This window comes from Mus musculus, chromosome 9 (assembly GCF_000001635.26).
Source record: "Mus musculus strain C57BL/6J chromosome 9, GRCm38.p6 C57BL/6J".
In the NCBI taxonomy this organism is placed as follows: Eukaryota; Metazoa; Chordata; class Mammalia; order Rodentia; family Muridae; genus Mus; species Mus musculus.
The window spans coordinates 15,034,382-15,049,120 of record NC_000075.6 but is presented as its reverse complement, the minus strand read 5'-3'; the positions used below and the strand labels follow the sequence as shown (position 1 = coordinate 15,049,120).

Here is a 14,739-nt window from a genome sequence, read left to right as displayed (position 1 = left end):
CTCTCTGCATTCCACTCCTTTGCCCTCTCCGCATCCCACTTTTCTCCCTTAGGGTTTCTGCTTTAGACAAGAGTTTCTCAGACTGCCTTTTCCAATGTGACCCCCCACTTCTGTTCTGTCCCATCTCCCGTCTTCTCCTTTGTAGCACGAATCAAAGCATGTAATTTCTGTCTGTTAGCTCGAGTTTTGTCTGCATCTTGGCTGGCGTGAAGGTTCCCTGGAAGTGAGACCTTCTGACCCGTACTGCTCGCTGCTGCACCTACAGTGCAGACATCATACAGTGCAGACATCATACAGTGCAGGGCAGTCGCTCAGCAAATAGTACGCCAGCGAGTACTTGAACATTCACACAGCGCAGCCAGTCTGGTGAGCTTGACTATTTTGGCTTTGACTGTTCTCATTGCTAAAGATCTTGAAATCAGATGGCAAGCATGGCAAGCAAGCAAAACCAAGTTTGGGGAGGCTGGCTGTAAGAGCAACCCCCCCCCCCCCATGGATCACTCTGTAGCCAAGAAGGGATCGGGGCAGGGAAGACTTGATGTCCCCAATGCTCCTTATAATTATCAGAAGGCAATGTCATAAAAAAATAAATAAAAACAGAGGACATGAGAAATGTGCCCCCCACCACATGCACAAATATTTCTGTAGTGGTTCATTATTGGAACCAATGCACAATTCTATTGCAAGATGGCACTGAAGAACTTGAATAGAGGAGTGTGGGTATATGAGAACTCTGAATCATTTATTTGCCCACATTTTCTGAAAATCTGAAAACAAACTAAAATCAAATTGAAATCTGGAGTTAGGGAGATGGTTCATTGGCAAAAGGATTGTCATACAAATATGAGGGCCTGTGTGCAGCAATGAAAGGAGCCGGGTATGTCACGTGGCCGTGAGGGCAGCTGGGGAGATAGGGGCAAGGGGGAACCTGCCACTCGCTGGCTAGCTTGTCTTGCTCCCCGAGCTAATGAGCTCCAGCTTCAGAGAGCAAGAGACCTTGTCTCAAAAATGAAATAAAAGAAAAGAAAAGAAAGTAAAATAAAGCCGGGTGTGGTGGCACATGCCTTTAACCCTAGTACTTGGGAGGCAGAGGCAGGCGGATTTCTGAGTTCGAGGCCAGCCTGGTCTACAGAGTAAGTTCCAGGACAGCCAGGGCTACACAGAGAAACCCTGTCTCGAAAAAAAAAGAAAGAAAGAAAGAAAGAAAGAAAGAAAGAAAGAAAGAAAGAGAGAGAAAGTAAAATAAAATAAGCTGGGGAGTGATAGAGGAATATTGCTCACATAGACCTCTGCTTTCCACACAGAGACAAACTTTACACTAAAACCTAGGGTCTATTTTGAAAAATAAAGTAAAACACTTTGGCCATGCTTTCACTTGACGTGTTAGAGTCCTGAGATTATTAATGGGAATGGTGTACAATTCAGGAAATGTTGTTAATAAAATAACACACCCTTATTTGATAGTCTTATGTAGCCCAGGATGCCCAAAATTCAGTGTGTAGCCATAAGTGACCTTGAGCTCTGGGCCTCCTGTCTTTACCTCTCAAGTGCTGGGACTGCCAATGTGTGTCACTACACTCCTCTGGTATTCCGTTGGATTCTAAGAACAATCTGAGGGGACCCTATCGAACCATCCTTATTTGGGTGACAGACCGAGGCTTAAGAAACGAACTTAGGCACTGGGCTCATGGCTTTTACCTTCTGTTTTCCTCCCAGGAATGTTGGCTCAAGCCAGAGATTTTTTTTTTTTTTGTCTGATTTTTTTTGAGTAAGGAAAATGGTTCCCTCAGCTCTCATACCCAGCTCTTGTACCCATTTGTTTCTACCATCGGTCGGAGGCTTTCTTTACTTCTCCTGCACACCTTGGAAGCCTCATTGCTTCAGCTCTCCTTCCACGCCCCTCCACACACTGTTGAAGAGCAAGGGCTTTAAAGCCCAACTCTGTACAGCACTTCCCTCTGCCACTCCCTACAAGTTCAGACTATGCTCCGGCCCCACCTTCCATCATTGACCCCACACCAGTGCCAGGCGTCTCTTCTTCCCAGTTCCCAACAGCTTCTCTTTATTCTCTCTTAAGCTCATCAGTCTTTGACTGATGTTTTAATGAACGAACAAAACTGCCAGGGTGGGGGAAGTTTATAAAACTACTGCGAGACCCAACCGAGAGCCTCAGAAGTCCATGTGTGATCACTGAACAGATACGCAACCCACTATCACCGGCCCGGCCCAGAGTGAGCTGGGTGTTAGAGAACTGGGGGCACCAAGAGAGTGCCTGACTCATCCCAACTAGGGGAGGGGTCATGCGAGGCTTCTCAAAGGGGCCATTTCTCCTCTTGGATGAGTTGATCTTGGCAGAAAGAGAAGAGAAACTGCGTGTGTGACTTACTGGTTCCTAGAAAATACTCAGGACAGTTCTGCCTGCCCCAAACAGACTCGTCCCCTCAGGCTGTGAAACCCAGTGTCACCTCAATCCCATGCCACATGCCTTTCGAGGAACAGACAGGAGTGGGAACTGGGTCACTTAAAAACCACTCAAGGTGAAAGAGATTCACTTAGGACCGTCTGAGTAAAATTAATTAAAGCATGCAAGTACCACTTTTATCTCCCAGCACTCCATAGCCATCTGGAGAAAGATTAGGAGGGTCTGGAGGATGCCTTCCTGTAAGCAGTTAGGGATGGGTGGGTAAATTGGGTGCTGGTTGCTGGCTGTGCAGGTGGGGAACGGTCAAGTCTGCCATATTTAGAAAAGAGAAGCACATCAATTCAGAATTGGTTGGCACAGCTGTCAAGAGTGATGGAAACTCTAAAAATGGAGTACCCGGCTTCTACTTTGGGTGCCAGCACCAACAACAATGGTTTGGGAAAGGTAGAAGACAGTAGTTGAGGTCTGAGAAAGGATTGTGTGAAGCATTGTCAGCACAGGACTGCGAAGGTCTCTGATGGTCTTTAGAGGTCCAGTATGTGGGCCTTGGAGTTACCCTACTCAGACCCCGCTGATGTACACAGCCCAGGGAAGGCGTCTATGCTTGGCACATTCACCTTCCAAGGCCGTTTGCCGTAAATGGTTGGAACATTTCTTGGATGCTTCATTGTCTACTGTAGGTGAGGTATTCAGAAGGAGCTCACCAACACCACATACACAGCAGTTGGCGCCTCAGGAACCATGACTACTGCTTTAGACAGGAAGGTAGAGGAAAGGGCAAAGGGCTGGGCATGCCCTCCCCTTACAGAACTCTGGAAAGATGCAGGCCCTCTCTACAATATACTTTCGGTCATCACCGCAAGATTATCTCGACCTTTTTCTGACACCCGTTGTTTTTGAAGGTTTTTTTTTTTGTTGTTGTTGTTGTTGTTGTTTTGTTTTGAACAGAACCCGGATTGCACCCTGGAGTGTGGCGCTGTGGTTGAAGCGCTTGTCTAGCGTGCAGAGTTGCACAAGACATTGGTTCATCTTCAGCATCAACGCTCTCAATGGTGGACAAGGCTTAGAAAGGGGCTAGCTCGTGCTCCGGGGAGGGAGGCTGTCAGCAGAAAGGAGTGCAAAACCACACACACACGGCTCTAGGGTCTTGTGCAGCCGCGCCCACCTCGCCCGCGTCAGCGCGCTTCCGGAAACTGCTCGCCCCTGGGAACCCGGTTTTCCCCGCGTAGGTTCCGGAAGAGCTCGGTTCTGTAGCCGAGCGCGCAGGGCGGGCGCGGGCAGCTGTAGCGAAGAGCTTTGTTCCCGGCACGTTGTTGCCCCTGCGCGCTCGGAGTGGCCGGAGGGAGTCCTGGTGTCGCGCGCGCCGGGCCCGCGGGGGCTTAGCACGGGAGTGATTGCTACCGCCGGAGCTCCGGGGCTCGTGCACCCTGCGTTGCTTGGGGCGGTCCCAGGCAGCTGCAGCTCCCGTGCGGTCCCTGCGGGGTAGGTGCAGCGACAGCCAAGGCGGTACAATGCTGGGCCCGCCCGGGAGCCCGGGAAGGGAAAGCGGAAGCCGCGCGCCCGGTCGGTGACCGCGCGGATTCGGCGTCTCGCCCCGGCTGCCGGCAGCACCGGCGCCTGCCCTCGGCTGCCCGTCCCGCGGCACCCGGTGCGCCTTGACCATGGCCATCGCCCACTTGGCCACGGAGTATGTGTTCTCGGACTTCTTGCTGAAGGAGCCCACCGAGCCCAAGTTCAAGGGGCTGCGACTGGAGCTGGCGGTGGACAAGATGGTCACATGTATTGCCGTGGGTCTACCTCTGCTGCTCATCTCGCTGGCCTTCGCTCAGGAGATCTCCATCGGTGAGGCCAGGGGCGCAGGGGCAGTCTGGGCTAGGCTGGCATTGTCTGAGGTTGGTTGCTGAGAAATTTCACCGCACGCAGCTGGCATTTCCGCACGCCCCTCCTAATGTAGCGATTCTGAAGCATTATTCGTCCATGTGTAACCTGGGTACCTCTGTTGACTTTCCTAGTATCCTCTTTCCAGTTCCTTTGTCTCCTGCGCCTCATTATTGTGGCTTGGAGTTACATTCAGCCTGTTGCTGCGAGACGTGCCAAAAACTGCTCTCCCTACTCCTCTCTCCAGTAATTGTACAGTCACCTATAATTTCCTGAGTGGGTCCAGGGAGGATGTAAAGACAAGCGTTCCACATACAGGGTGCTGTTTCACTGTCTTGCCTTTAAATGATACTTGAGTTCTGTCTTAGGGTTATGTGTGCTGGGGATTAACTGCCCCTGGAGGCAGGAGACGTCCTCAACCTAAGCCTTGCAATGAATGAAAGATGAAGAAATGACCCAATCCCCTTCATATAAGCTCTCATTTCGCCCTAATAGTTTAGTGCAATTCCAAAGGCTAGCGTTGTGGGCAAGATCATGATGCAGAGTGAGTGGTCCTATTTATCCTAACTTTTATAACCTGAGTGAGGGTGTGAATTGCAGCTAAGTAGCATAGCAGGTGGGGCAGGACCTGGAGGAACACCTGTGTCAGGTGTGGGTAGCCCCAGATGAGACTGTTCAAGATTTTGAGATGAGACTTACATGTTCCCCGAAAGGAAGCTCAAAGCGCTGTGTCAGCCAAGAGTAGAGGGCTTCCTCTGGGAAGCTGAGGGTATATGGGCCTGGGTCAGATTACTACAGAAAGCACATGCTCACTCACCTGGGATTGGGAGGCTGTTGACAGACAGGCTGACAGCAGCATTCAGTGAGTCATAGTGAGGGCACATAGCTTCTGGATGTAGGAGGGGCTTCTGGATGTAGGAGGGGCTTCTGGATGTAGGAGGGGCTTCTGGATGTAGGAGGGGCTTCTGGATGTAGGAGGGGCTTCTGGATGTAGGAGGGGCTTCTGGATGTAGGAGGGGCTTCTGGATGTAGGAGGAGGGGAGAGCTGGACCTGCCCTGGGGCATGCAGGTGAGAGGGCTTCTGCATGGATGAGGGGTGAGCGGAGGAAGGAAGATGGGTCCCCTGAGGGATGAGGGAGGGGCTACAGAAAGCTGCTTGGCACCTAGATTCTAACAGACCTTGGAGAGAAGAGGGTATTCCTGCATGAGCAGGCTGGTGGGACCTGGAATTGAGGTAAGCTTGGTTAGGAAAGGCCTGGCGTGTGTAGTCTGTACCATGTATGGCTGAGTTGGTCAGGGTGGCAGAAAGTTGCTGAAGTAATGGTGCAAAGTTAGTTTTCTATGTTCCTGGTTCTTGGGATGAAAGGAAAACCAGGTCCCAATGATAGTTTCTGCCTTCTAGCTGTGGACTGAACCAGATGCCAGGCATCAAGTCCCCAAGAATAAATGTCCCTGTGCTGAAGAAGCAAGTCTTGGACACCTGGTGCAGGCAGAGGGACGACAGGGAAGAGCTGATCACTGTCTGTAAAGTCCCTTGACTGGATGGGCTTCTGAGGCACCTGATGTGCAGGGCCGGATGGATGTGCTGTGTGGAAGGCATCGTGGGGGGAGGCATGAAAAGTGGGTTCAGCCAGCAAGGGTCTGCTTCTGCTGTGTGCAAGCCTTGCTGTGCTCTCTGGGGGATAGGGAGATTTCTGAGGCATGGCCCTCTCTCTACCTGTGAGACTTTACCATCGAGATAGATACTGTCTGCTCACTGGTGACTTCCTGCTGTCTGTGGCTTCAGGATGAGGCAGCTGTGGGAACTATGAGCACCAGACTGGCTGGCTCTTAGGTGAACTCTCAGGCTCAGGCAGATGCCCCTGTCTTCTGAAGGGCTCAAGAGTTTCAAGGGGAAGATGTGTGTGTGGGATAAAGAAGTCCTGGGAGGTCAGTGTTCATGGTCAGTGATTAATTTTGCGCAGTTTAATTGTGTGACATTGAGGGCAAAATAAACCAAGAGAGAGACAGACAGAGAGAAAGAGATGTAATAACTACAGGGTGCTGGCCAGTTTTATGAAAATTTGACACTGACTAGAGTCATTGAGAAGAGGGAACCTTAACCAAAAAGATGCCCTGGTCACATTAATGATTGGTGTAGGAGGACCCAGGTCACCGGACAGTGCTACCTCTGGCTAGATGGTCCTGGGGTGTATAAGAAAGCAGGTTGAGAAAGCCATGAGAAGCAAGCCAGTAAACAGCACTTCTCCATGGCTTTTGCTTCAGTTCCTGCCTCTAGGTTCCTGCCCTGATTTCTGCCTTGACTTCCCTCAGTGTGGTGAGAGAGCTGTAGGCTGAAATAACCTTTCTCCCTCAACCTGCTTTTGGTCACAGTTTTTATTACAGCAAGACAGTATTTATTAAGTAAGACAACCAGAGATAGTGGAGCCGTTTAAATGAAACGAGCAGTTTGGCCACTACACTGCCAGGGAGGACAGCCCTGGAGTTTGGGTGAGGTAGGACCTGACAGCTCCAAGCATGGCCCTGGGACCCTTCCCTCTCTGCTGTTTGGAATACTCTTGTCACATAGCCTGTCCATGTGATGGTTTCACCTCCTAGGTGCCTAGCCTTTTATTGATCCATCCCTGCTACACAGTACATCAAGGCCACTTTACAAACTTTTTTTTTTTTTTTTTTTTTGAGTCAATGAAAGGTGATCCATTTGGGTACGCTCAGGTATTTCCCGAGCCAGGGGTGCAGCCTGCCAGTGCTTGGCTGCAGAGTGTAGAAACATGCAGGATTTAGAGTCTGCCTTTCAGGTATGACCCAGCAGAACAGTGGGACATGGAATACCCTTAAATAGTATTTTATTAGATGGGCTTTCTGAGTGAAGCCAGGCTATGCATCAAAGACTGCTGTGGGGTGAGGCAGAAGGAGGGGTTCCGCCACTCGCAAGAGCAGTGAGGGGTCAGGGCACAGGTGATCAGGGCACAGGATCGAGCTTTGAAGGAAGATTCCTAGTGTATGAGGCAGGGTGAGTTGGAGTTAGGGGTAGGAGACTTACATGGCTGCCAGAGCTCCAGCAGCCCCGCTGCCTCTGGAGTGGGCGTGGCCATTGGTGTGGAGGTGGGACGGGCCACTCTGTGCTTTGTAGTGTGCATAGGAGGATGGATATAAAATTAGAACTTTTAAATTCAACTAAAACTAGAGCTTGTTCATCACTGCCCTTTCGCGTCGCCTTTCCTCTATTGATGAAGAAGAGCGTCGATGAAAACTTGATTAAAAGCACCACTCTGTGTTGCCCCTAACCCAGTGCCCCGCTGTAGCAGCTCACACAGGCCCAGGATGGGGGGCGCTGTCGGGGCCGCTGAAGTCCACAGTGGAAACAGCATTGTCTATCTACTCACTGGGCCTTGCTCTACCTATGACTTGTAGGTTCTTCAGGAGTGATGTAGGCTAGAGAAACTGATAGAGCTTGCCGAGGTCAAGGTGGCTTTGGTAGTCTTTGCAGACCCCTGGGTCTAGGGCTGCTCACTGGTCCTAACTGGCCGTACAATGGCGACCAGTACATATGGAAGGAGCTGCTCTTAACTTCCAAGTCTTTGCTCACATCTTGAAGACTTTAGTCAGTGAACTAGAGCTTGTTGAGTGAATATAAGAACTCAGAACTCAGTTGGGCAACTGCTGTGGATAGTTCTGAGACTTCTTCGCACTGTGCAGAAGACAGGTGAACCATGATGGTGCCACTGGCGTGGAGAAGAGGGTCTGTGCCAGCTGCTCTACCAACCCTTATCTTGCCATTCTTCATCTGACATCCAGGCCTCTGCAGTGTGTGCTGGGCACGTCTTACTGAAGGCCTTGGGGTTTTTGCTCTGCGCTCCCTCCTCTTGGCTGGGGTTTTCAGAGATGTAGCCCGTAGCTGTCACTGTGGGGATGCCTGCTTGCCACGCCTACCAGGAGGGACCTAACTGAGCCAAAATAAACCTCTTCCGTATGTTGTTACAAATAACTGATACTGTGTGTGTAAGCGTGGGCTGATACTGTGCTTCCCCATAACAGCTTACCCCCAAGTCACACTCAGAAACAAGAGCAGGAGTGGAGGGACACAGAGCCCCGCTTGCACAGATATGTGACCTTGTCGGTGTTTTTAAAGTATAAGTAGTAAACTCAGGCCTCTGACTGTGTGCATAGCTGACTGTAGTGGACAGCTTGCCCTCTTCTCCCTCTGCATCCACACACGTACATCATAGTAAACAGCCCACTGTAGCATAGTAATCTAGTCTCTCTACTTGGGACAGTTTGGAACTTTTTGTATCACCTTGTATCAGTGTCACCTTACTCAGTTTATTATTGTTGTTGTTGTTGTTGTTGTTGCTGCTGTTATTGTTGTTGTTGTTGCCATTTATTTCCCACGTCTGTGTATCTCTGTGTGTGGGTGCATGCGTGCCACATATGCATGTGTGTTAAGAGGATAGCTTACAAAAGGGGGTTTTCTCCTTCCTTCATGTGGGTCTCAAACCTGAGTCATTAGGCTTAGGGAGCCAGCGAACCATTTCGACTGGCTTCTCAATGGCAGGATGACAAACACGCTGTAGTAGAGTATGGTCTAGCTGTAAGTCAGTTCAGCAGTCCTCCGTGACAGACAGGAAAATTCTTCCCAAATTTCAACTCTGACACAGACATTTTCCTTGTTATAATCTCTGCAAATGCCCCCTTTCTCCCTGCACTGGGGCAGGGTGGGAAGATGAGAACAGTATCAGTTTCCAGAAAGATGAGCTCATTTCCCAGAATGGCTTGCACTCCTAAGTTTGCATTTCAGCCAAGTTTAAGGGAGCACGCCGCGGGGACTGTCTAGACATGACTCCTGCAAATTCGACTCTTGGGTTTGGAAGTTTTATCATGTTTATGTTCTGACCTCCATGTGAACATGGAAACACAAGCACTCCTCACACACACTCTTAGATAAATCTTTTTAAAAAGAAACCTATTGCATGCCTTTAATCCCATCTCTATGAGTTAGAGGCCAGCCTGGTCTATAGAGCCTGGTTTCAGGACAGCCAAGGCTACACAGAGAAACCCGTCTCGAAACCAACCAACCAACCAACCAACCAACCAAAAAGAAACCTGTTTGTTGTTGTTTTGTTTTTCCCTATTCCATCATTACTAGAAGTCTATCTCACCTATGTAGCAGGTGACCATCCATTTATTTTCTCCTAACCATCTTTAGTGATTTTATTTCACATTTACCACTTGGTCTGTTTTGTTCTTCCAATAAGATATCAAGACTGCTGTAAATTAATTTCCCCACTGTCACTTACTGGGAAGCCTAGATGTCCTGGATAGTTTTATATTGACTGGACACAGGCTACAGCCATTGGAGAGGAAGGAGCTTCAGTTGAGAAGATGCCTACAGAAAATCAGGCTGTAATACCTCTCCTCAGCATATACCCAGAAGACGTTCCAACTGGTAATAAGAAAACATGCGCCCCTATGTTCATAGCAGCCTTATTTATAATAGCCAGAAGCTGGAAAGAACCCAGATGCTCCTCAACAGAGTAATGGATACAGAAAATGTGGTACATTTACACAATGGAGTACTACTCAGCTATTAAAAACAATGAATTTATGAAATTCTTAGACAAATGGATGTATCTGGAGAATATTATCCTTAGTGAGGTAACCCAATCACAAAAGAAGTCACTTGATATGCACTCACTGATAAGTGGATATTAGCCCAGAAACATAGAACACCCAAGATACAATTTGCAAAACATAAGAAAATCAAGAAGAGAGAAGACCAATGTGTGGATACTTCATTCCTCCTTAGAATAGGGAACAAAATACCCATGAAAGGAGTTACAGAGACAATGTTTGGAGCTAAGACGAAAGGATGGAATATCCAGAGACTACCCCACCTGGGGATCCATCCCATAATTAGTCATCAAACCCAGACACTATTGCATATGTCAGAAAGATTTTGCTGAAGGGGCCGTGGTATAGCTGTCTCGTATGAGGCTATGCGAGTGCCTGGCAAATACAGAAGTGGATGCTCACAGTCATAAGATGGAATACAGGGCTCCCAATGGAGAAGCTAGAGAAAGCACCCAAGGAGCTGAAGGGGTCTGCAACCCTATAGGTGGAACAACAATATGAACTAACCAGTACCCCCAGAGCTGCATATGTAGCAGAAGATGGCCTAGTCGGCCATCACTGGGAAGAGAAGCCCCTTGGTATTGCAAACTTTATATGCCCCAGTACAGGGGAATGCCAGGGCCAAGAAGCGGGAGTGGGTGGGTAGGGGAGCAGGGCGGGGGGGGGGGAGGGTATAGGGAACTTTCGGGATAGCATTTGAAATGTATATATATATATAAATATCTAATAAAAAAGAAAAAAGAAGAAAAAAAGAAAGAAAATCAGGCTGTGGGCCAGGCCGTAGGACATTTTCTTAATTAATGATCGATGGGAATGTCTAGCACATTGTAGAAGGGGCTGCATGTGGGTACTGGGAGGGGTGGGGGAGGTGCTAGGTTCTGTCCTGGCACACGGTGCAGATTCTGCCTGGGTTGTCAGTATGTGTCCTGGGGCTGCCGCTGAGGCAGGCAGTTGTCAGGGCAGTGTGACTGTCCCCCTGTGTCCTTGGTGTCAGACCCAGCAGGCATGCCTTCCGCTGTGCCATGGCTGTTCAGATGGTTTTCCAAGTTGTCCTAGGGAGGTGCAACAGATTTGTTCCCTCCAGAGACCGGGGCTGAACCCTGCACAGGGGACAGAACCTTCCTTCCTGGTCTATAGTGGTGTGAATGACAAAGGCTCCCTGGTCCCCAGCTGATGGAACTGTTTGGGAAGGATTAGGAGGTGTGTCACTGGGGTGGGCCCCCCATCAGGCCCAGTCAGGTTTTCTCTGCCTGCTGCCTGTGAGTCAGGAGGTGAAGCTCTCAGCTATTGCTTCAGCACCATGCCATCTGCTTCCTGCAGTGATGACCACAGAGGAGCTAGCAAGCTCCCTGGTAATGCTTTCCTTTATAAACGGTGCTTTGTCATGGTGGCAGGAGAACAGCAGCTAAGACGCCAGCCCAGCTTGTAGGAGTTCTAAGAAGAGTCTCCCTGTGGTGTTCACTGTGAGAGCTCTCAGGGCAGGGCAGGTGGTCCGTGCAACTTTCTTGCCAGTCTTCCTTGCCTCCTGATTTCCCTCTAGCAGGAAAGGGTTCAGGAAATAACTATTCAACATCAATGTTAAATGTAGTTTGTCAAAGGCTGTGTGTCTGTGTGCATTGGGCTGTGTTTGTTAATGATCCAGTCATAAAGGGAAAACTAAACCCTCCCCCTCCTGTGTGTGTGTGTGTGTGTGTGTGTGTGTGTGTGTGTGTGTTACTCTGATAGCATTTTAACATAAGATTTAAACAGTGCCAGAAAGGCAGCTCACTGGGTAAGGAAGCTGCCAAACCTGAAAGCCAAGGTTCAGTCCCCTGAACCTTCATGGTAGAAGGAGAGAACACACACACACACACACACACACACACACACACACACACACACATGAAAATACATACAAAGTAAATAAATGGGAAAATATTAAAGATTTAAATATATGCATTGTGTTGCAAATTATTCATTTAATATGCCTTGGGGATGTTTCTATGCTCTTGCTTGGGGGGGGGTGAGAACATGTGTGTGCATGCATGTGCAGACAGGCACATGCATTCACCTTGTTCAGGCAGGCTTCTCTTATGCTATGCTCTACGGGGCAGGGCCAGGGAGTAGGCAGTTTTTCCATCTCCACCCCCATGTCCTCAGGCTGGTGCTTCAGGGGCCTTTACCCCTGAGCCCCTTCCTGACCCTCATTGTGCTACTTGGGGGTAGAGCTCTGTCAGCGTGACTGCTCCTCGCAGTCTTTTAGCTGCTGTGTCATGATGCATCAGCTCAGGGCAGCCTTTGTGCAAGCAGTTCTCCAGAGCAGCTGCTCTCAGCCTCTGCTCTCTTGCACGCTTCCCAAACATCTTTTATTTATGATTTATTTCTACTGTCATTTTAAAAGAAATTAAAGCTTTGAAATTTAAAAAGTATTTATCTTGAATAACATTAATATATTTGCCTCACATTATATATGTGATATCTAATACATTTTTTTTAAAGTAACCTCCAAAGCTTGAATGGCTGTTTTGTATAAATCTGGAGAAAGTAGAGTAGAAAGCCACACAGCCTATGGTGTTAGTTACTGCCTCTGTCTGGAAAGGGCCCCAGGCTACTCTTTGAGAGAAGGCAGTCACTCTGGAGCCCTTCAGAACCTATGCTCCCTATCAGCAGGCTCAGGGCTCTTTAGTTCTGTGCCCCTTTTTTTTTTTTTTTTTCTAATCTCAGACTTAAAACTCTACATTTAAAAAGTGTGTGTGTGCGTGTGTGTCTAGGAGCACGCATCCCTCTTTCATACTAGTGGGCACTGTAGGGAGTCAGGTCGCCTTCCACCATGGGATCTGGGATCTGGGGAGCCAGTTGTGGTCATTTGGTGTGCTTAGCAGATGTTTTTGCCCTCTGAACCATCTCGTTGGCTCAGCGCTGCCCATTTTTAGGTTGTTGTTCGTAAATTGAGGTGTCATGTCCAGGTTTGTAGTAACCTGTTGACATGATTTCACTGAAGTCTCCTGAGTCTTGGGCTCTAGCTGTCACGCTTGGCAGTGCCTGGGGCTACCCCTTGCCTTCTGGCTGACTGCGTTACTTTTCAGCCGGTAGAGATAGAAGACTGCTTGTTATCCTTGCCTTGTGAAATTGTTTCCCATCCTTTGGAAATCAGTGATTCCCACCTCTGTCTGTCTCTACCCCCACCCCACCCCCTTTCTGGCTTTTTTTGCGACACAGTTTCATGTAGCCTAGGTCAGCCTCAAATTTCCTAGCCTCTTGCCTGCTCTCCTCTGGTGCTGAGATTACAGATGTGGTGCTGAGATTACAGATGTGGTGCTGAGATTACAGATGTGGTGCTGAGATTACAGATGTGGTGCTGAGATTACAGATGTGGTGCTGAGATTACAGATGTGGTGCTGAGATTACAGATGTGGTGCTGAGATTACAGATGTGGTGCTGAGATTACAGATGTGGTGCTGAGATTACAGATGTGGTGCTGAGATTACAGATGTGGTGCTGAGATTACAGATGTGGTGCTGAGATTACAGATGTGGTGCTGAGATTACAGATGTGGTGCTGAGATTACAGATGTGGTGCTGAGATTACAGATGTGGTGCTGAGATTACAGATGTGGTGCTGAGATTACAGATGTGGTGCTGAGATTACAGATGTGGTGCTGAGATTACAGATGTGGGGCTGAGATTACAGATGTGGGGCTGAGATTACAGATGTGGTGCTGAGATTACAGATGTGGGGCTGAGATTACAGATGTGGGGCTGAGATTACAGATGTGGGGCTGAGATTACAGATGTGGGGCTGAGATTACAGATGTGGTGCTGAGATTACAGATGTGGGGCAGAGTAACTGCTTCTTCTGCTTTTGCTTGTGTGGTTTTGAAACAGTGTTTCTCTGTGGAGCCCTGGCTGTCCCGAAACATACTCTGTAGACCAGGCTACCTTCCAACTCACAAAACATGCTCTGTAGACCAGGCTACCTTCCAACTCACAAAGGTTTTCCTGCTTCAGCCTCCCGAGGTGTGCGTCACCACTGCCTAGTATACTTTTAATTTTAAAGCTAAAGGTCTTGACAGACAGACAGACAGACACACACACACACACACACACACACACACACAGAAGAGAGAGAGAAAGAGAGAGACTGTCTGACTTACTTTCATTTTTGAGCCATCTTTTCTGTCTACGTTCAGTTAGCTGCTTTACATAAACTTTATTAGGAAGTTAGAGTGGCTTTGAAAGTTTTCCTCTAAGTGTTAACATCTACTTCACACTTGGTCTAACCTGGGATTCCTGAGAGCTCCCAGGCTGCTCCTCTCTGTCCGCACCAGGCAGTCATTTGCAAGATAGAAGGTTGTACCGGTTCAGTGTTTGAACCCAGAAGCAAGGGCAGAAGCCTGGCTCTGGCTTGGTAGTGGGTGGAGCCACCAGCTGTGAAGGGAGGGAGATGAAGTGCAGGTGGACACAGTTGATGGTATTTGGCATGAATGTTGAGTGCTGCAAGTTTCCACTAATCAAGTCTCCACTCAGACTCAGGCCATGAGTGGGATCCCTGACTGCTGAGATGGGCCTGGGTGGGAAGGACTGGCTGTTCCTCTTTCCCGCGTCCTTGGACCATTGCCCCCAGCATTCTTCCCCCTCCTAGGACTTCCTTCCTCTCCTGAACACTCCATTTGCTCCCTGTGCATACATGGGAGTGACTAGGAGAGCAGAAAGTCAATTCCTCTTTAAGAACCAAGGGAACACAGTTAAGGTATTTATTTCCCACAGCAAAAACAGCTGGGTCGGTCACATGTGACCAGAAGGCACCTCTCCTAAGATCAGCTTCACTCT

At 48.9% G+C, this 14,739-nt stretch overlaps 1 protein-coding gene across 1 annotated transcript in view; it reads left to right on the top strand.

Moving 5' to 3' along the window:
- The first annotated feature begins 3,642 nt into the window (after positions 1-3,642).
- Positions 3,643-14,739, top strand: part of Panx1 (pannexin 1) — a 39,694-nt gene continuing 28,597 nt past the window's right edge. Inside the window, exon 1 of the mRNA NM_019482.2 lies at positions 3,643-4,264. Within this exon, the coding sequence (NP_062355.2) occupies positions 4,084-4,264 (181 nt within the window). The 5' untranslated portion in view covers positions 3,643-4,083. The remainder of the gene's footprint in view (positions 4,265-14,739) is intronic.